The sequence below is a fragment of the Pieris brassicae genome, chromosome 7 (genome assembly GCF_905147105.1).
Source record: "Pieris brassicae chromosome 7, ilPieBrab1.1, whole genome shotgun sequence".
Classification (NCBI taxonomy): Eukaryota; Metazoa; Arthropoda; class Insecta; order Lepidoptera; family Pieridae; genus Pieris; species Pieris brassicae.
The window spans coordinates 2,396,322-2,420,373 of NC_059671.1; the positions used below are offsets into that span (position 1 = coordinate 2,396,322).

Consider the following 24,052-nt stretch of genomic DNA (forward strand, 5'->3'; position numbering starts at 1 on the left):
TCATAGAAACTTTTAAAGGCGATTTCGACTCATATATAAACATTTCCTAAAATGATTACACACAAAATAGCGTGTTTATTAATAATAATTTATGTTAAAAATACACTTTGATATGTACTGCAACACGCGATTTTTATTTTAGGCAATTACTAACATAACGTGAAGAAAATTATTCTCCTAACAGTTTAAAATTAATAATATAATAATCTTGTTAATGGTTATAAAATAAAAAAAACATCTACTGCAATCTTACCCCATTGTCAAAAGAAACCATTTTCAAATTTACATTTTATCAATTTTAACCAAGATTTTTTAACACTGTTACCTTGAAACGCCTCCAGATTAGGTCATTGTCGTGTTGTCATATACTAATGAATTATCGCTAAGACCTTATACATTGAAATAATAAAGATCTAAACACCAAGGTAATTCTTTAAGTAAAATAATTAACTAAAACAACGTATTAATACGCACATTTAACTAATAGCCATTTTTTTTTAAATTCTCATTCAGTCTCATTAATAATCTGTGCCTGAAATATATTAAGTGGGGGAAAAAGTATTTTTGCACTATAGTATGTATGAACTTGTAATAAAATCTCTTTGGCTATACTATTTGTAACTGGCTGGTTTTGGTATCATTAAGTTTAAATTAAAAAAAAGATAACGACAATAGATTACGTCATAGCTAAAGAGCTCGGAATTGACCACAAAACAGTTTTGGCGCATTTGAAAACAACTCACAACTGGGTACCTCACAGAAAGAAAACTAATGAACCATGTGCTCATTTGTTATTCTTTATTACGACGTGATGGTTACCGGTTAACCATTTTTGAAGAAGCTAATAACTGGTGAATTATGTTATATAAAAACTCACTTGAACCTCTGCTGACGTGCTTGGCTCGCTCGAATTGTCATCCCTACTTCCAAATGACAGTTTCGGTAGTCGTATGCGCAATGGTGACGTTGTGGATGGGGGCGGTGATGGCGTTGTCGATCTAGATTCAGTTAAGCGAGCGTACCTGAAAGACTTGGGCTGTTATTGAGAGAATCAAATGCCAACTCTGGTATAAAAAATAATAATTCCTATCAAACTCTCTTGTGGCTCTTTAAAAAGTAAAATAAACCTAAATTTAAATAAATACACGACACAATCGTCGAAGGCAACTCCTTAGTACGAGTTCACGTAGCGCTAAGTATGACTTCTGTATGTCAGAAACATATTGCAATCTGACATACGGGAGTCATAGCTCGCCCTTGTCTCAACTATACTTAGCATTAGATATACTCTTTTCACACTGTAAAATTACTGTGTTAAATAAAGACGTAAAGTTTTTGTACTGAGACATTTGCAATAGCAGAGTTGACGGGTTACAAATATGCATCTATATATAAATATATTAAAACTCGGTATAATGCTTTTACTCAAGACTAATAGGCGATTCCTGTAAGCACCTGTTGCATTCACGCGGTGAATTGAAACAAAACATGATTAGCTTAATGGTAAATGAACTAAGCAATTTTAAAATTAGAACGTTATGTGAGTTGCAATGGTGTGATAACATAAAATACTAGTATTAGTATTCTGTGATCGTTAACCAAAACCAATAGAGTAAACACAGAATAATTCCAATTTTGAATATGTAATCGGTCATGTCAGTTATTCTATGTGAAAATTCTTTTTTTGTTAAAAACTAAAAAGTATTTACTCCGTTACAGCCAGTATCTTAAATTATTGTCATGTAAACGGTCATACAGCTTCGATTAGACACAGAACATTTGTCTTTGGTATTTATTTGCTAAATGGCATGAGAGTGATAACACACACAATAGCTATTTGATATGAATTATGTTCAGTTGCCGCATTGAAAATTCTTTATTTTTAACGATTTTGATTTAAAGTGCGAATGTGTACATGACTAGTGACAAATATCAAAGTGTATACACCTTAGCAAAACTCTGGAGATACTACCACATACTTGAATTGTTAGACTCCTAAACACCAGTTTGGTTTGACATGCGTAAACATTGAAACCAGTTAAAATACTTTTGCAAAAATATAACAACTAAAAGCCACCTTTTTCTAATTTAAGTATTAAACAGTGGCAGTTTGTAAAAAGTCTAAATTCGTAGACAAAATAAGAATTTCAAGTGAGAGTACTCAGCTGTCTGTTTGTTTTCCTCACATCGTAAACACAATTTGACAGAAAGAGACAAAATATAATTAACTAAAAGTATGCATTTGGACTGTTTCTTACGAATGAACTCGAGTACTATCAGTAGTTCATTGATTTAAAAATTCCTTGGAATAAGATCGTTGATTCAATGCAATTAATTAAGACCTTTTTAGTATATAAGAATTGTCAATGATATCAATCATAATGTAACTTCTCTGTAAATGTTACACTTTCCAAAACAAATTTGCACGCCATTATTGAGCAGTGTTGGCCTAGTTCAGCGTGCGACCTTCATCCCTGAGGTCATAGGTTCGATCCCCGGCTGTACACCAATGGACTTTCTTACTAAGTGCGCATTTAACAATCACTCGAACGGCCTTAGACCCAAAAAGTCAACGGCGTGTGTCAGGCAGATCACATGCCTATTAGATTGCCAGATGATCACGAAACAAATACATAAATCTGAGGCCCATACCTAAAAAGGTTGTAGCGCCACTGATTTATTTATTTTCATTTCAGAATATACTTTAGATTGTACCACCATAACATTTTTGTACCACGCAAATCAATTATTATTATTACACGATCACATTCTACATCTTCATACTACATAAACAAAATTTGCCTTCAATCAGTATTGAGTATGTTTATAGGAAATTTACAAAAAAATCGAATACAAACTTATCGTTTGATCGTAGCGTTACGTTGGCTTTCGAGGACTTTTGAGCCTGAAATTGATCTGTGGTTGAGTTGCTCAGCGAATCCACGTGCGGCTGACTGACTACCACTGTGTTGCATACGGCAAGAATTAATAGAAACTCTCGTACCTGCAAAGAAAACATTTGTTATTATGTTTGTAGTAGGTATTCATTACTGTACACTGTAATAAGCGAGGCGCTGACGAAACTGGTGGAAACTGGTGGAAACAGATAGTCCAGATGTGTTCTTGCATAACATGACGCTCAGACATGAGGGAGTAGGTATATATATAGTAATAGTGTGTATAGCTTTATGCCTTAAATGTCTATGGAAAATTTTACATAGTATCGTTACATGTTTCGATTGAAGTACATGTATCCTAAACATAAAATTGAGGTTCAAAAGAGCCAAAATGCCCGTTTGTCCCCTGTTATATATGTTTTTTTTTTTAATCTATAAATTTGAACAGCTGATAATCGCGCAGGCAGATATTTACTATGAAAAATGAACGCAACTGCATGCATGTCAAAGTGCATTAACTGTTATATTTTCCTTGGAAACTTTGCGGACCATTAATAAAGTTTAATCAAAAACGCGATCTAGCGGGTTCCCATGTAAATGGACATCAAAAATCCCCTTCTTGATATCAATATCAGTCACAATAACATAATCTAATAAATCATTCGCATCACAAAGGTGGAATTGAAAGCAATATTAAATCAATTACACTTAACCGAATGTCATTATCAGATAAGTAATAATTACATAGTTGTTTAGATAGCTTATTGACACCGATATGAGTAATTAATATACCTAGTATATCCCAAGATAGCGATTAATGTCAAGGGTCAAAGTTTTACGAATGTCAAAATCTATTTGTTATTTGAATACGTTAATTTAGAACACGGAAAATACTGTGACTTCGAGTAGAGATTTCAATAAATTTATTTCTGTAATGTAATATGTATTTATTTAATAAACAAATAACCTTATACATCAAAATTACAAGGGCTGCAACGGGCAGCCTTATCACTAGGGAATGCAATGCCGACTCGAGATCGTTAATTCGAGATCCCGCGGGATTAGAGATATCAATCCGGCGGGATCCCGAAATTTTCGGGATCTCGTATAGTTTAATAAATAATTCACGTGACTGAATACGATGAAAACTGCATGTTGGTGATAGTGAGGTTAATTAAAATAAAATATTATTTGAAAGAAAACAAAAGCCTTTATCCTTTAACATTACGAACTAAACAACTAACAATTTTAATTACATGAACATAATCAAAACAAAAGTAGGTATAGCTCAAGGAGATTAAAATTGGTGATTTTGAAAGTAACTTCTAAAAAAAGAGTATCTTCTAAAGTGTCTCAAGAGTGCTATCTGCTAACCGGCATCTAATGTCCATTGCCATGTACCCTATGTAATGTGCAATGTCGCGTGAAGCGTCTTGAGCGGATGTGTGTAGAACCGCTGACCATTGCAGCCCAATCCCGTCAATCTCGAACGGGATCTCGTCATATTATGCTTCGGGATTGATCCCGAAAAATTACACGGGATCTCGATCTCGCGAGATCGGGATTGCATTCCCTACTTATCACTAACTCTAATCTCTTCCAGGAAAAAATAAATACGATCAAACGCAAAACGAAATCTTATCAAAAATAATCTTATTAAAGCTAATCACACGGATTCATGAATTGCGATGCGACGATTGAACGGGATATGGTTAAAAATGTTCATGTAGAAGAGTTTTAAAAGATGCTATCGAGGTAGTCAAACGTTTGGAGTCGGGCAGCCTATAACCACAACTGAATGGCGGAGATCCTAAACGAATTGCCTAAGAAGGATGAGCTGTTAGATAGAATTTTCTAAAAGCATCAATTAGCGGAGCGCAATATATAGTTATAAGGACCTGAGAATTTGAATTCATTGCACAAATTATTTATATAAAAGGTGCCTTGCGACTGATTGAACAGTCTTGAGCATTAATTTCTGATTCTTCTATATCCTCTTAAAAGGAACCTGGAAAGGATATGGTTATATCTGTTTAAGCGTAATATAAAGTTAATCGTGATTTTTTTTTAATGCAAATATATTAAATTAACATATTTTCGGGCCTTAAGAAGAGCTTTTCGTTTTTATTTCTATTTTGTTATTGTCTACATTGTTATTTGTATTTTTTTTATTTAGTTCTACACTTTACCCGTCGTGTTGGAGTATATATCAGTTGAATGTTTAAAAATCTTTATTTCTCATACAAAAAAAATGTATTTCATTTACATGAGAAACTTAATATGTATATACAAACGTTATACACGTCGCTATTAGCCATCCCAATTTTAGTATACTACACTCATTCTGATATGTTTCTTTAATGTCCAATTCAAAAGGTCAGATTGCCTGTTAGTTATCGCTTTTTAGCCGCGCACAAGGCCGCCTTATACTATATATGTACAATGCAACAAAGTGTGGATAAATAAAATAAATAATTTTCACTTTATATATCAACACTTAACGACGTAAGGTATAACACAAATAAACTTACTTTTTGGGTATGCTGAGCGTCATTGCTGTCTAGTAAATGTTGAAGCATCCTACGGTTAGGTGACACTTTTGTTATAGGTGTTACAATGGGAGGAAGATCACTTGACGGTTCAGCATCCGGACCAGGCGGGTGATCATAATCTACACCACCCACTGTGCAACGTCTAAACACCATTTTATTTTCAGTCAACGTCCCCGTTTTATCACTAAACAAATAACTAATTTGACCCAATTCTTCTGTGATATTTAACGCTCGACACTCGGTTCGCGTATTCGTTACAGAATCGTACATTTCCACGTCCTGATGTATATGATACACCTGTATGAGTTTCGTCATTTCAATGGTTACATAGAGCGAAACTGGTATCATTACTTGAAGTATAATTATGTAAGTCCAGAAAATCAACAGGCCCTCGTAAGCTGGCAGGTCGGCGCGAGGAATGAATGGAGGTAATTTGTTGACGTACGGGTAGTAATTGTCGAACCATATCTTACAGCCGACAGCGCCTGCGCAACACAGAAATAACAGTACTAAAACACACCATATAACATCTGTGTTCATTTTCTTTTCCAATTTGGAACATTTATATCTGGGGCCGCCATTGTTGAGCATGGCTTTCGTTTCGTGTCCCGCATACACAACAATGCCTTCTACGTAGTCCGTGTTCTTTATAGTGCAGTCTCGTAAAAGGAGATTGTCCGAATTCAGAGGGACCCTTATTCCGTTTGGGTGTGAAATGGTGCCTGTAAATCTGTATATTTTCGTGGACGGTCTTTCTACTTCCACTGTACTCTTGAACTTTATTGGGTTGAACTCGAGCCGCTGAAAAAGACAGTAATATGAGACATTTTGGGGAAAGTCATTCTCACGGATTATTTTCTAGATAATTACGGTAACATTCAAATATAATGTTTCGCGTCATGGCTATCAAATTATGCGAACAATTTAAAACGACAGCTCGAGAATCGAGGTTAAGCATAGATCGAGTTAACAGTTCACTGGGTATCTAGATGTTCTACATATTGGACAATGGCACAATGAGCAATTTAAATCTTTGTTTTGACGTTGATGTATAAATTACAATACTTATGAGATAAACAAAATAACTTAATCAATGAGTATTAGGGACCAACTAGAATCTTGACTGATACAATTTTTTAATTCCGTTTCAGGGCTGCTACTTGACATTTCAGTCATGTCATGTCATGTACAATGAACCTAAAGTATAAAATAAATCAGTGGCGCTACAATCTCTTTTAGTTCTTGGCCTCAGATTTCTGCATCTATGAAATCTGTAATCTATTAGGCAAGTAGATGATCAGCCTCCTGTGCTTGACCCACACCGTCGACTTTTTGGGTCAAAGACAAGCCGGTTTCCTCACGATGTTTTCCTTGAAAGTTCTCAGGGATGTGTGTCGCACGCAGAAGCTACTACGCCAACACTTCTTACCTTAACCAAAAGTATATTTCAATACTATGGTTCGGAACCTTTACACCTAGGTATAACACGTTACCTTTTCTTTAAACCCTGGCACAACAATCCGTTGTTTAAGATTGGTTTCGCCATCGAGGTTGCAGGTATCCAGGTAGCAGATCCCAAGGGGGTTCGATGAGTGCAACAGCACCATATCAGCTGGCACCGGCTCGTTGTTCGAGAGGTGAACCAGGTCACCCACACGCACGTCCCTCCACTTCAACCGCACGTATCTTTCCATCGATCTGGGAAAAGAGAAATCTGTTACCAAATGCAATCCATGTATACTCAAAATATAAACCTAAAAAGAGATTCTTGTGTAGTATATATCATACACAAATTAAGTTACATATGAGAATCTTGAAATCATATTCTTGATGTTAAAGATTTAAGACCCGAAAATTGGTGTCAAAAGCACAAATAGTCACGCACTTTACAATTAAAGTACGTATACCTCAAACTTCTATAATCATAAAATATGTTTATTATAGAATAGATACAGGTAAAGCTTAGTCCATGTCGTTGCCCTAAACGCCCGCTTATTGGCAAGATTATCATTTTGATGAAGAAATTAATCGGATGTAAAATGCTATTAACTTCAACAGATTGCGATATCATTGCTTCTCAATTAAGAATATCATTTCACAATATTGGTCCAGATTACTTCTAACTTTAAAAAAAAAACATATTTCGGATGTACCATTATACAACGGAATATTTAAAAGTTTAGTTAAAGTGTACCATTCAAAGCTATCCGAAGGTAGCGCACAGGTAAAGACAAAATTTAAAAATCATAAAAGACTTTTCGCTGAGAATCACAACATTTTTTTATAGAACGACTACGGGCAGGAGGATCATTTGATGTTAAATGATACCGCCGCCTAAATACGAGCATTGCCGGCCTTTTAAGAATTGGTAAGCTCTTTTCTTGAAGGACCCTATATTTATTTAGCTCTCACGTTCTTCAATCTAAAACGTATAAGCGACATAGGTCGTTCGAACCGTGTAAGGCGTGTTGTGACACATGTGCCGATATAAACTATTACGCCTGTATAAACGTTATAAAAGTAGCGTTTTATTCTCGGATATTATATAAGGAATCTTCGTAACGGTTAATAGAATTTTATTAAGCAATATCGCAACTCCCAACTGGCAATGAATTGCGCCGATATAAAGCTATTTCGAGCTTACGTCTCAATAACAATGATGTTATCAGATGGGCGAGCCTTCAAGTCCCCAAAGACTGGAGCAACAAGTTGTCTATGTATTTTGCTTAGATAATAGTAATTTTTTATTTGTTTTATGGATTATGACTTAACTCTTACAGCCACAATAAAATACTATAATGTTCACTATAAATTAAATTTCTCTCAACCCATTCTACGTTCATATGATATTTAACAAATAAAAATACAGAGAAACTAATTATTTACAGTTAGGCATATTTTCACTATTTCGCTTCTCGGCAATAAAGCAACATGGCAACATTTTAATATGATTTTAATTAAATCCACTATACATAATAATAAAAAAAGCCTTTTTATCATATAAATATTTCCATATTTGCAAATGATGTCACTACAGCGAAATTTCTTATCAATACTTTGGTAATACCTACTGATAAAACTTGATAAAACATTTTTACAGAAAGCCCCAAATTTTATCTTTTCTCGCTAAATTTTATAATATTTTTATTAAGAAATATTTAGCGCTTTATCTCGCGTTCGCCTTCCTCCAAATGGCGCTACAACCTGTTAGGTCTGGGCCTCAGATTTTTGTATCTGTTTTGTGATCATTTGATTTTCTAATAGGCAAGTGGGTCAGCCTTCTGTATGTGCGCTTCTGTGTCTGCGTGTGTCAGGTATATATATATGCCGATTTTCTCAGGTATTTCTTCCCTGAACGAGCGAACAATACTTCCTCAATAAATACCTAGTAGGTGCATACGTTTTTCAATTTTCGCAGCAGTTCGCTTGCACCAAACAAATAATCAAACTCTTCTGGTTTATAATATAGATAATAATAAAATTAAAAAATCAATGGCGCTACAACCTTTTTAGGTCTGGGCCTCAGATTTCTGTATCTGTTTCATGATCTTTTGTTAAACTAATAGGAAAGTGGGTGATCAGCCTTCTGTGCCTGACGCACGCCGTCAACTTTTTGGGTCTAAGGCAAATCGGTTTCCTTACGATATTTTCCTTCACCGTTCTAGCCAATGTTAACTGCGCTCATAGAAAGAAAATCCATTGGTGCACAGCCGGGGATCGAACCTCAGGGATAAGAGTCGCACGCTGAAGCCACTAGGCCAACACTGCTCAATAAATAATAAATAAATAAAATAGTTTGTTGTTAAGTAAGACAATTCTAGTAAGAAAACTTTTTATTGATTTAAGCTGTAATTACCAAATAATTACGCTATTATCACATATTTCTATCTGGTTTTTAAGGTAAAATATAAAGAATAATTCAACAGAATTATATCTTAGAAAATTCTCTTTCATTCCTGTCGTTTTTCGCGCAAACAGGAACTTTGGTCAGTTCGCGCAATGTCTCGTCTCCAGATCATACATTTAAAGTCACTTAGAAACAAGACTTACCTACACCGTCTATCAAAATCCAATACATTTTTGACGTACGGGAATAAAACTGCGCTAAGTTTCTAAATCTCGTTACATTAAACTCCTATTGTTCACTTGAAAGAAATCGCGCATTAGCTACTCTGTGTGACTTGAAACATGTAAGGCAGCACTAAAAAATTATCGGCATATAATACAAATAACAAATGAAGCGAACAAGCACTTCTTTTGTTTACACGACAATGGAGTGACGATAAACAATAAATAATTAAAAAGCAATCGACAGCCTAATGGATGTTTGTTATTGCAAGTGCTGAAATGGAAAGTGACTTAGGGTGACTACAAGTTTGCTTTGCGTGTTAACCATCCAACAAATTGTCTAATATTAATAATTCAAAAGAATGCAGCGAAGCTCACGATTACATCGATCCTGAGCCAACTCACACGGACTCGGCCGTTTTCTTCTTCTATCTTCTTTCGGCCATACAATGCGCAGAGGCGATGAGAATTTGAAGAAACTGATAGTGGTTGGTTACACAGAAGGCAAAAGATCACGTGGCCGTTCACCAAACAGATGGACTGATCAAGTGTAAGACTGATCGTCCACAGAACTGTACACTAACAGTACGAGAAGTAAGAACAGTAAGAGAGGCGCTGGACAAAAAACTGGTGGAAACAGATTGTTCACTCCGGATGATACCTTGCTGACGCTCACGCATGAGCTACAGACTAGAGAGAGGTAACTTATATACGAAGTTAAATGCCTCTTAAATAAAGACTCATTTCAAAAAATAAAACATTGGAAGAGGTTTTTTAGCTTAGTTTTTAGTTTTAAGTTAAATCATAATAAACGATTAAAGGAATTGAGACTACAAAAGCGAAACTAGTTATTTATAATAATAAAATGTACCTACTTAACGGACACGATAGAAAATCTTTACGTATAAAATCATAATAAATAAATAAAATTGACAGGACAAAAGAGCATTTGTTTAAGACGTATTAGAGACTCAATTAAAACCAGTATAAACGCGTTAGTTTAGTGTTAGCATTATAGTTGTCAAGTTTGTTTAAACCTAAGATATTTTATTGGTCTAAAAATTAATCGATAATGGAGAATATATATTCAATGTGAAAGTTCTCCTCAGTTGAAGCCGCAGTCAACAGGTTAGAGTCACGTGTTGATTAATAATAAAAATAATATATCAACTTTAAATATGATATTTCTGTACAACTCTTCAGTATTTTAATAAAGTGAATATTAACTGGTATTAGACGAGTACCGGCTCTTTGATTAGCAGAGAACCTAGGCTCCTGGAGTCCCAAAGTATCTCCAACTGTTATGCTTTTAGTTCATCATCAATTCATTGAGTCAGAGCTTCTATGTATAGAGTACGTCTAGGTGTTAATATGTATAAAAAACTAAACACACGCCTTCATTCTGTCTGAAAATAGTAACACGATTAATTAGAAAAAGGATTTTTAAAACTATTGTAAACTAAACTTTAATATGTAAACGTTATAGTATGTATTCGAATTAAATTTTCACAGAGTTTTGAATAAAAGATTCGATTCGAAACGAGAAAAAATATTGGGATAAACTACAAAAACTATACCTACAATTTTATTACGAATTTATGAGCTGTTTTTGCTTTTACTATATAATAAATAATTATAGTTCAATGAAGATTTCTATAATATTCCACGCCAAATGGGAAAATTCTGCACATAAACCAAATCTCACGTCGAGTTGAGTCATACCCATTAAAACCAGTGTATACAAACAACATTTTACTGCTGTTTGAAAACAACGTGATCTTTAATAAGAAATTTTAAGTATTAGAAAAGTTTTGAGATACATTTTTGACTTATACGCTAGGGATTTTTACACAAGTTTTAATGAAATAATGAGCAGTGTTGGCCTAGTGGCTTCAGCGTGCGACGCTCATCCCTGAGGTCGAAGGTTCGATCCCCGGCTGTACACCAATGGATTTTCTTTCTATGTGCGCATTTAACATTCGCTCGAACGGTGAAGGAAAACATCGTGACGACACCAGCTTGCCTTAGACCCAAAAAGTCGACGGCGTGAGTCAGGCACAGAAGGCTGATCACCTACTTGCCTATTAGATTAACAAATGATCATGAAACAGATACAGAAATCTGAGGCCAAGACCTAAAAAGGTTGTAGCGCCATTGATTTTTTTAAAATGAAATAATGTCAAAATTTCCTACGTCCTATTTGGGGCTGTCAAGTGGCGTGAATGGGTATGAGATTTTTTTTACGTCTCAGGGTGAGATTCCGAGACGAGATCTAACGCGATGACTCTCTTCTTTTTTTTATAGAATAGGGGTCAAACGGGCAGGAGAGGCTAATCTGATGTTGAGTGCTACCGCCGCCCATGGAAACTAACATTTTCATAAGGCTCGCAATTGGCTCGCTTTTTCTAGTTCATAAAAGATTCCTAACGCTCGGTACACTGATACATTGGTAAAAGAACCACACTTCACAAGCACCTTAAGGCAAATATGACATACACGAAAAGATCAATGCTAGTGAAGAATCTACGCTCTCTGAAAAATCGAGAAAGTCGTCATCAAACACTGAGAGCTAAGAATCTTACGCTTTGCGCAGACCAAGCCTCGATGAGATATTTTACAAACTAACGTTAGTTAACTCGTCTAACGGTTAGTTACCTCTCGGGACTAATTCGTCTTAATGTAATAGTATTGTCAGTTTACACCAGTGCTACATATTTAAAGAAACATTGGAAATCAATTCGTCGTTCCATATAAGTTTTATTCGAAAACTTTCCTCTGTATGCTGCTAAAAGGGGGCGTGTTAATGACATGTGTCATGCACCTCCGATGAATCACCGGCACTTAACAATTTATTATTTACTAAGGAAATAAAAAATCTAATTTAATAGCGTATATATATTGAAAGCTATATTATTATTACAGTGGAATCTCGATAACTCGAAATCCTCAGTAAGTCGAAAAAATTGCAATTACCTTCCGCTAAACCGCAACGCGGTATCTCGAATTACGTATAAGTAGACTTTGTAACTCGAATAAAATGTTATTTCACTACGAAGTATTGATAATATATATTTATACTCATTAACTCGAATTCCAAAATGGAGACTCCATTAGTCGTAGTAAGTAATATATAATGACATCTTTATTGGAATTATTATGGCGTTTCTGTAAGTCGAAATGTTAGCAGTTACATCATATGTATCTCGAAGTTCTTGTTAAGTCGAAAACTCGTTAACTCGATTTTTTGCCGTTCCCTTGACATTCGAGTTATCGAGATTCCACTGTATTTTACTTAATGAAAACTGAGAAATAAGGATTTGTGTAGGGTAATAAAAACTGCTCAGTTTTTTTAAATCAACAAAGTAATAAAGATTAGCCCATGTATATATATATGTTAATTATTTATGCATGGACGCTTTTTCACGAAAGGGTAGGCGGAGACCACGGATCTCCACGTGACATATCTCGTTTCATGCACTTTCATGACATTCACCATGCATGCTCATCGGTTATAAAATTTTGCCTTGTCCCGCGTTATATATATTTTTATTTAATTACAATACAATATTGAATGAATCTAAATTTAATTATTTGAATCTATATTTTTATAAACTGTTGAATGTAGTTAATCACCTTTAATGAAGATACACTAATAGTAGTCATTAAAACTGAGAAACATCAATAAAATGCAATCTTCTTAGATATGATAAGATAATGTATAGTCATTCTGTTTCTATGTACGCACGTGTTAGTATCGTAAGTTGCTTTTATTGATAACATTTAATAGTATTTCAGAATAAATTAGTTTACGTCTTCTCGCACCTTTATTTCGAAACAGTTACTTAACGAATTTTTTACTAAATATAGTTATCAAAGGCATTTTTTTTTTAAATCGTCAAAAGCTACAGAAGCAATTTGATGTCTATTTAATTTCCCAGTATTGGGGTAGGTGGCGCTAAATTTAAGTTTATAAAAAAACGTGTCACTTTTTGTTTAGCTACGGCAGATTTTGTCATTAATGTAAATTATTTACTTATATATATACGATAAAGTGTGTTTTTTAGTTTAGTCATAGTTTATTTTTATACGATATTAATGCTAGGGGAATAACATTTGTAGTTGGATTTAATATTTATAATTTTTTGTTTAAGTGCATAAAATATCTTTAAAATAAATTATAATTGTCCTTATAATAGCTAGCATGTTATTTTGAACAAACATTGTTTTTAAACAAACTTTACATAATTGAAAAATTAATGATTTCAAAAGTGTTACTATAAAAATTAAAGTTCCTGTAAAAATGTAATCATAGAAAATATTAAATTATATTACTGCACACCTTAAATAGAAGCCTATTTAATCTCAAAAAATATCTCTGATAAGTTACTTACTTTTTATAAAGAGATAAAAAATTTATTCTTTATTCATTTTGTTTAGTTTTATTAACGGTTTCGAAATCAAGAATCTATACAAAATTTGTTGAAATTCTAAATTTAATCTATATTTTAGCCTAAATCTCGCATTGCATGTTTGCATGCCAGCGAGGAAAGAGCGTGCTATATCTTAAAAGTCCGGCAACACACTAGCTAAGCTTCTGGCAATGTGATTGTCCATGGGCGGCGTTATCACTTAACAACAGGTGATCCTCCTGATCCTGTTATATATAAAAAATAGCTACAACAAGTCCTCAATATACGCAGTAATTAACGGATCAAAATCTCAAAAAAATGAATTAAGATAGACGAAACAACTATATGGAGTGAATTTAAAATTTGAATTAAATTATATTTTCACAATGTTCTGCCTTAATAGATCTCCACTAACGTAAGTATATTAAGTCATACTGTAAAATTGCATCAACAAATTCCACTAACGCGTTTCAATATCAAGAGCAATCCATCATGTTAGGACATTGCGGAGGCACCGGTCCATTTGCAGGCCCATTATACTCAATGTCAATGCTATTAGATCCTGACATACTTCTATATTAATATTAATTCCAGTCAAACTGGTTATCGGGATTATCACATACGCCTAAATCAAATACTTCAGTAACTACTATAGTATGTATTGTATCGCATATTGAAACAGAATTTGCCGTGGTTACAATTGTGGCGATCGCATATGGAGATGTCATACGGTTGTTGAGCGTACTAAAATCACGTTTTCTGGTCCTTAACTATAAGTTACGCTTCTCTCATAGATGTTTTTTGAAAATTCCATCTCACAGCTCAGTTTTTTAAGCAATTCATTAATTTATTCCAATACTTAATAACGGAGATTAAGTTGTGGAATACGCTTCCCAGCTTCGATTGGACACCTATAGCGTCTTTTAAAAGCCGGATGTGTTTCTACGTAAACACATCCTAACCAAATGCTATCGTGCTTAATCGTGACTTTTCTAAATGTATTTTCTTATTATATTGTAATTAATGAAACGTGAGTTATTAGTGTATTTTGTTATTTATTTAAATTTGCTCTATGTACTTAGTATTCATTTTTCTGAGGTTTTAAGTGTTCCAGGCAGGAAGAGGTCGCTTGTTAGCGATGAGGCCGCCTGATACATCCCTATGGAATTTTTTTAAGGTAACGAAGTTTATGTATTATAAATAAATAATAATTATTATTGCTTCTGACCCAAGCTGGAACACAAACTTCCAGCGTATGCTATAACAAAACACTTCCTACTTTCTACCCAATTAGAGATTTAAAAATTTCGTGAATAACCAAGTAAAATCCGGTTGAGAAAAGCTTGACAAGCGCGTCACCTACAAAACGGCAACTTTCTCCGAACATGATGCGTTTGCGCGGTTAGTGGGCCAATTACGTCACGAGACCAATGTGAAGGTCACGGACCATTCACTCCCAACCTTTATTGGACAAAGGCTTCATGAGAAATGTCTCATGAAGCCATTAATCTACTTAATTCGTTTAATACAATTTCTATAACGTTGCGATCTTTTGAAACGAAGGCCTTTACATTCAAACGGCCTCCTTTAATTTCGCGAGGCGACATAACTAATAAGTTAGAATAAAAATGTGTTTGTACCACCACTGTACACACGTTAGCAGTGAAACTTTTTTATGACCCTACTTTTTCAGTTACTTCTTTATGATCTACTGTATGCAACTTTACAGATATTGGTTAAATAAAGTTAAATTAGATCTTAAAAGGCTTTTATTATCATAGACACGAATACAAATAATACAATTATTTCATTTTACCTTATTACTTCTAAGATCATTACAGAATTTCATTTTGTAATAGAATTATTACTATCATTGTTATTGTTATGATATATTTTTATTATTAATGGCTTCGAATCTCGTCGGTACAGTCGTGGTAGGGCCAAGAAAAAGATGGCGCGTAACGGGAAAATGTGACGCGTAACCGAAAATGTGACGGTAATTTTTTTCTGTTTTGTTTCCATTTAATATTCCGTCCTTTTTTAATTTCTATATCCTAATACAATTGGTATGTCTAACTTCTTATGTATTTTAAACCAGGAATTGGTTAATTACTTATAAATACCAGTTTTTGTTTTAGGAAACTTTATAACTCTTTAGACGTATTTGGAACTAAACGGAAGCAAAACATACATTCGAATAGTGTTACATGACCAGAAATACAATAGGTTGTAATAATTGTAAATGTTTTACCTCTGGTCTTATAATTTTCGTCCGAGTAAGCACAGCTGTGGTGTACCAGCAATTTTGTTAGGATTTATTTACCACAGTTTCTACCTGTTCGTCCGCGCGCTACTTGTTTACACAACAACTTTAACCCTATACGAAATTTCATTAAAATCGTTAAATAGTTTCGTAATAATATAGTAGAAATTTTAATAAAAAGTATAGTTTATAAATTGTTTGATGCCATTGGCCTTTAGTTATTACGCGTCAAAGAATTCCTGCTACGAAAGCTGTGCGTCATATTACTGGGGGGGATTCCCACGTCGCAACAATCAACGGGCCTGATATTTTACTTTGCCACGTTATGTATACAAAAAAATCTCTCAGAACGCGATATTATCTATAGCTTCATTAGGATTGTTTTTCCTTGGCCTCGTTTACTGTTAGGGTAACGTGGACTTTTACATGACAAATACACGAAGGTTTTAGCTAAAACAATGTTCTTTGATTACGATTACTGCCATTTGACATCTATATAAATGATATTTAATCGAGATTTTTTTTTTATTCCTTTAACTTGAGAGTTTTTTATGGAGATAAAAATTTCAAGAAAAAAAGTTTTATTTAGTACTTAGATTTTTATGCTGGAAAAGCGATCAGTGTTCCCATAGGGTACGATAGAAAAATATTCCATATGGTATGTAGTTAATAAAAGGATATGTTAAGTAAAAATAATGATATTGAGGCGAGACTAAATTCGCGGGGGCTGCTAGCTTATATATAATTATATAATAGCTAATAAGGATATGAACAAGACCACGCCATCCAGTTATAATTAATATTTATTCACACGTGAATGACGTGTTTATTTTGGTATATCAAAGTAGACTTTAAATCAAATATTATGGACAACGATCTTTGTAAAATAAGTTATTTATAAGGACTTATAATTACGTTCTACAAATATATTTTACCTTATCACGCTATTAACTAATACAGAAGTTGTAAAGTATTTTTTCCTTAGTAACCATAAATTAAGTCTTTGTAGTTAAAAATGGCTAGAGGCCGTAAATTCCCGGCATAAACCTTACCAAAGGTTACGACAAATCAAATACGCATAGATTTTTACCTCAAGTTAAAAAAAGTTACGGAAATTCCCTAATAATGGTTTGTCCTTGACATGCTCGCTTATATAGGACATATTGACACAGACTAACACATAATAACATTGTTATTAATTTATTTTATTTACGCCGTGGGCAGAGATTTGCATAGCATCGATTTTATGGTATATACCAAGCCTTGATTAAAATGATTATTCATTTATTATTTTATAAGCTCTCATATAATCAATATATATAGTGTTTTAGTTATTTTAAATATTTTGGAACTTAATAAAGTGTGTTAGCATTTGCATGTAGATAGAATTTCTTTATCAATACATTTTTGAGTATATGTTTTACAAAGGCACAGACAAAAATAGACCTTACTCTTTCTAATATCAGTGTGTATATATGGTATGCCCAAAACATAGAGCGGGCTAGCCCAGTGTACAGCAGAACGGGCAACAATAGCCTATGAGGACAATGTGACCATAAAACTGGTTCCTAAAACAATTAATTTTAATTGTAACCGACGCAAATAATAATCTATAAGGTTACACATTAGAACAGCTTACAAAGAAATGCTTTGTTTTAAAGGGTATTTTGTGTACCACGGAATGAACAGTGTTACGGAATAGAATAGTATTTGAATGTACCTTGTATCTGATAGGTAAGGCTTTTACTCTTATAGTCAGTATACTAGTTATAGTTATACTGTTATTTGTAGCATTATACTTTACTACAATATTCGAAAGGTTAATACAGTAAAATTGCAATACAAAAGTGCCTCATCACGTCCCGCGCGGCCTCACGGTCGAGTTCTACATTTACTTCCTAGTTTTACAAACCGACCTAGTCACATTTAAATTAGGCTCTAGTTATTTCTAAGTAAAGCTTCTAATTTATTAGATGTGGGGGCGTTATGGGGATCTTGATAATCACCGCTATTCCATACCGTTTAAGAATTATAACAACTGTGAAATATGTTTACGTGTAAGTTAGTTGTATGTAAATATAAAGATTTAATGACATCTTTGCAGTGAAATTTAAAAAATAAAGAGCCAAATCTCAGCCATACTGACACAGCACTATTTTGAACCAGCTACCCACTGAACTATTTCCGAAATAACTCGGCTTACGGTCCAGAAAAGATCGAACCAATACTTAAATGGTAAGTGATACCTACATCAAGTAAGACTTGTCTGTTTGCCACTTGTTCTATTAAAAAAGTTGATATTTAATATTTTCATATAACATGGAATTGTATTTAATTAATTTTTATTTACAATTAAGATAGCTTATTTTTATACTTTAAAAATTTAATGAAATCTTAAACTGCTGCTTTTTTTGTTATATTAGTTTATAAAAAGTTAATTCCCCAGAAATAGCAACAAATACTCCATAGAGCATAATGAGCGTTTTCTTTGCGAACGGGTTTCAGGATTCCTGCTCCAAAAGTATGGGACTCAAACCTCACCAGAATCTTTGTAATTCAGAGACTAGGTGGATAATACATATTAAAACCACCTCGGGAAGTTAATACAAGGCCACATAGAGGCTCAGCGGTCGCTCAGCGTTCTATCGGGGTTCACTCCCGAAGCTAGGAAATGACCCTTAACGGACAGTGTCCTCAAAAACTACCTTAGGTTTCAACATGGCCTGATGATGGGGTTGGTTGTAAAGGGGGTGAAGAATTGAACCGTTAAATGTTCTATACGTTGCCAAATTAACTTGTATGCATAGTCCTAACATGAAAATTACTTTCCCATATTCACGAAGTTAATGGATTTTTCGTGGAAATGTATACACTGCTATTCGTCATTGTTTGGTTCAATTCCGATAAAGATTGGACTGCACTGACCTTCACACTGTAATAAACTGTGTATTTTTATGTTTAAACTTTGTTTTGTTTGGCAACTTCGCGAGGAATTTTCAATGATATTTATGCAGCTATTTATTTGGTGTTAGAAAATTAATGGCTATCTCGCGATATATCTTAATTTTATATACAAACAAAAAGCATCGCTCTGTTTTTCTTAAACCTAGCAAGTATAAAACAAAGAAACATAAAGTTGTCAGTTGTCGATTGTTTTCATAAGCCCCGAGTTTAATTACTGTCGTGTCTGAGCAAGGCGCGATCCAAAAGCCTTGGGGAGAGAATGTAAATCAATAGACAACGAAACCGTGCGTTAAATCGTGATTGGACATCATATCGTGACGCATTTATCGTCAATGGACCAGAGGTGCTGTTGACCAATGAAACGGAACATTTTTTGTTTGTCGTCTTTTGTTTTTTTCATTTCAGTTAATTTAATTTTAAACGACATTCGTGAGTGAATATTATGATACTGTAGGAATTGCTTTCACACAACCTGTCACCCTGAGGCACCTAAGGCTATATTCTCTACCTTAGCCTGGGGCCTTTTGGCCTGTCAGTGGTTAGACTCCTATCCACCCTCTTGCAGGAAGAGCAGCTCCGTTCTTCCTCCGTTCGTAAGAAGAAATTACGAATCTTTATAAAATAGCTCGAGCGATTCTGACACAAATGGAATTTGTTGGAATTCAATTGAGGATTTAAAAAAAATCAATGGCGCTACAACCTTTTTAGGTCTGGGCCTCAGATTTCTGAATCTGTTTCATGATCATTTGTAAATTGAATAGGCAGGTAGGTGATCAGCCTTCTGTGCCTGATGCACGCCGTCGACTTTTTGGGTCTAAGACAAGCCGGTTTCCTCACGATGTTTTCCTTCACCGTTCGAGCTAATTTTAAATGCGCACATAGAAAGAAAATCCATTGGTGCACAGCCAGGGATCGAACTTACGACCTCAGGGGTGAGAGTCGCACGCTGAAGCCACTAGGCCAACACTCCTCGGTAAATTGAGGATTACCTAACTCTAAATCTATTTGAGAAAAAACAAATGATAAGTGGATTTAGACAGAGTATTCATCTTACTGTTTCAATGTATATATGCAAATTGAGCGCTAATGAAACTGTTGACTAAGGTGTGGCCTCGTGTGCCCAGCCTATGTAAGCGGAAGTAAACTTTATTAAGCGATGCTATCACACTCTTACGGTAATAAACATGCTAATTTTCACTGTCTCTGACTTAAAGGCATGTAGAATTTGTTTCTAATATTGTAATTAGTTTTTAATGATATGTAAATGATCACGATTGTATATATATGACAAACGGTATTGCATTTCTTGATAATTTGTCGTAATGCTAAATTTCAATAGCGATACTGTATAGTCCCAAAATTTTCGCATACTACCGAGAAAGAGTACAATTTCACGATAACTTTTTTTTAAGATCACTCTTATGGTAAATGCGGTAGAAGATGCAGGGAAATCGAATTAGACAATGTATTTGCTTCCGAATGGTTATCAATGCACATATGATTATGTTAAGTGGTTAATCATTGCAGGACTACCTCTAGTGTAATTAGCTACAGAGACAAACCAATATATTGTTTGTGCGGATATTTGTAGTTGATCTAACCATTATCTTGGCAAATAAACCAATAATATTATTAATAACAAAGTATGTATACGAGCCAAGGCTGTACATTTTGCTCACTCAAGCTATCTTAGTTTTATAAGCGTGGCGATTTCCTAAATCGTCGGAGCTACGACCCAAAAGTATACCCAGACGTTGACATTTATAAAAATAAAATCCTCTATTATTTAAAGCACTCCAGGAACCACACAGTATGTATCTAACCTTTCGAAGTCGCCAATGGGCTGTATGACATCGCCGTCTTATTAAATTAATGAAAACAAAATGTATCTATTTATTTACTTACTATCTAGCTATCTATGGCGAAATGTCAACTTAAAAAATTAAGTGATTTTTATAAAACCTTGTGCCATCCATTAATCTATTCTAAGTAATTTTTTAAATTATATATATTATTATATATCCTCATACGCTTCACACATAAAATGCTCTCAAGCCATTGAGAAATCTATTAAGGTGCGAGAGGAAGGGAACTTATAGACGCTGAACTATGCGAGTCGAATACACAGTTTTGTTTCCGCAGCGGTGTTAATTGTCCAATATCATAATCTCTGCTATCAAGTATGCCTTTTCGTTTCTTTATTCATTATCCTCAAAGCGAATTTGATCAAAGCGACACCGAGTGAGTCGCACTCTAAAATCCACACACAAGAACTTAACATCAAGAAGAAAGGGTAAAGGAAAAAAGTAGAGTAGAGACTCTAAAGAGAGTAGAGAAAAGTAGAGACTTTCTTTTATGTAAAGTTCTAAGGCTGCCTTTTGTATCCTTAACAAAAGATGTGCTCAATATAGTAGAAGACAAACGGGTAGGAGGCTCACCCGATGTAAGGACCGACTGCCCATGAACCGACTGCCATGAGGGCCCATGGCCCAGAAGGCCCGTTGCCGGCCTTTTAAGAATTGGTACGCTCTCTTCATGAAATTGTGACCCTAAGTGAAATTGGTTCGTAAATACTTTAGTTCTTCAATTCATTCCCTTCACGGCGTTATAGCATTTGCGGAGGTTATGTGGGACTCTGTACTGTACCCATTAAAATCCCATGGTGTCCTATTCTTGCTAAAGGACGGATCTGGGTAACGGCGAGATCTTATCACTGCAGCCAGTCCAGAAACTGTCGCGTCCAACGTAAGTTGGGAATAATTATTTAGTTTTCCTAGGAAATTAGGGAGTCTATATATTGGACCCTGTAAGAACCCCTACCGTATAGGGTCTCTTCCGACGTTGGATAATTTTTTTATTACAGAACGGGGCAAACGGGCAGGACGCTCATCTGATGTTCAGTGATACCACCGGCCATGAACGCCCAGAAGGCTCGTTGCCTACCTTTTAAGAATCCCGCTCTTTTCTTGAAGGACTCTAAATCGAATTAGTTCGGAAATACTCAGGGCAGCAGGCAGCAAAGTAACCATTTAATACGGCCTTTGAAGTAATTATGTATTGTTAATAATAAAATACCAATTAATATAAGGAAAATTAGTAAGGAAGGAAATATATTGCAAAAATGTTACAACTATTTGCTATTACAAAACTTTATGAAGTAACAAAGTATGCAAGCCACAAACCTACGACAAAATTTAGCCCTAAATGAGTGCCAATTTCTTACGGCAGTCTATAAAAGTATTATAAACTTAAAGATACAGCTTGTTAATGGATGGTAACCATGGTAACGAATATCTACAATAAAACCTGTAGCGCCACAACCTTTAAGATCTGGGCCTCAGACTTCTGTATCTGTTTCATAATTATTTGTTTCATCTAATTAAGGTAATCAGTCTTCTTTGCTGCACACGCCGTCGACTCTTAAGTGTTTAAGGGAAAGAGGTTGGAAAACACTGTAATAGATCAATACTACTCAGGAAACGAATAAACGTGATGAATAAATGATGATGGTGGTGAAGCCTCGCGCTAACCACTATGAGCACTCGAAAATATAATTGGCATTTATAAACAAGAGGTCATAGGAACATGTTACAATTAAGGTAACACGAGACTAGAGTACAACAATAATCCTACTACACCACGTGAACTACATTTATAGGACATCCTTTAAACAGACAATACCTCACTATAATATTCAGACTTATTATAATTCCTGAAATTTTTTACCAATGACAATACTAAAATGTACACAGAAGAGACTTTTCCTTGAACACATTAATAACACGGCGACAAATAACAATAGTCACGGAGCATTACGAGAATATGTTAATTATTTTCTTTTTGGACCGTATCAAAATGCCGCTATGAAAAATACAAACACATAAGATTTTATATAATAACATTTTTATTTGTCTACCAGTATCAGATATTGTTAAACCACTAGGTTTAAGCACGTAGAGAACTAAAACAAATAATTGTAAATCGTGATAATTTTGTGTAATGAGGTGATGGTGGTAAGTCGCGTAAGTAAGTATTTAAAAACACTCCAAATATGCCTGAATCACACGCTTACAGTTTATTCAACAACTCTTCGCTATACACTATTAGAAAATAATAGAACATAATACCCCATAAGGAAATAATACTTACTATGCGTTGAGATGAAGCGTACTGTGTCATTGCAAACAATCAGTAATGAAATACAAATGAATATCGGTGAGAAATATGCACTGAGTCAGTTAATATGGAATGCACACAATTTGTTTCAATATTTATAAAATCCCAAATCATATTAAATATATACATACTGGTACAATTACAAGCAGTTCCCGAATGGAGTTGTGCGGTGAACTGGCAAAAAACCTTTTTGATTCCGAAGTTTTTTTTAAACATTACACCATGTCCCATTTGATATATTGAATGAATTGACCCGTTATGCCGTATTAAAAAATATGCCTGACTGATTATTTATTACAAAGGTGACGTACCAGCGACCCTGTATGGAAAATCTATCTATAGACTTCACCTATCAAGAGATACATGTGTAGGCCTGTATATAACTAACACTTCAATCTACCCTCCAGAGCTGTCAAATAATTTTTAGCATTTGAAATTTGACATCTGTTAACTTTTAAATATAATAAATATTTCATTAAACTCCTAAACACTTTTTATGAAACACTTTTATTTTGTTTGCGAATTGTTACGAATTGACTGGAATATCTCAAGTGTGATAATGTGTAGAGAATAGATTATAAAAGAGACTTGAGAGATTGTGAATCATGCGCACGAGCAATACCTTTGTTTAAGTTTTAACTTATACAAAACTGTAAAGTCAGTGAAGTGAATTATAGTGTATCAAGTCATTATTGGAGTGATTAATGTACCCTACCCTAAGAA

General features: G+C 34.4%; 1 protein-coding gene across 2 annotated transcripts in view; it reads right to left on the reverse strand.

Annotated features, from left to right (window-relative positions):
* The window catches only part of LOC123712032 (phospholipid-transporting ATPase VD), a 55,868-nt gene that overhangs the window by 11,477 nt on the left and 20,339 nt on the right, over window positions 1-24,052 (reverse strand). For both annotated transcript variants that reach the window (XM_045664947.1, XM_045664948.1), the window contains exons 2-5: window positions 6,943-7,147; window positions 5,429-6,250; window positions 2,859-3,004; window positions 878-1,022 (exon numbers count right to left, since the gene is read on the reverse strand). In XM_045664947.1, coding sequence (XP_045520903.1) covers window positions 878-1,022; window positions 2,859-3,004; window positions 5,429-6,250; window positions 6,943-7,147 — 1,318 coding nt within the window. The remainder of the gene's footprint in view (window positions 1-877; window positions 1,023-2,858; window positions 3,005-5,428; window positions 6,251-6,942; window positions 7,148-24,052) is intronic.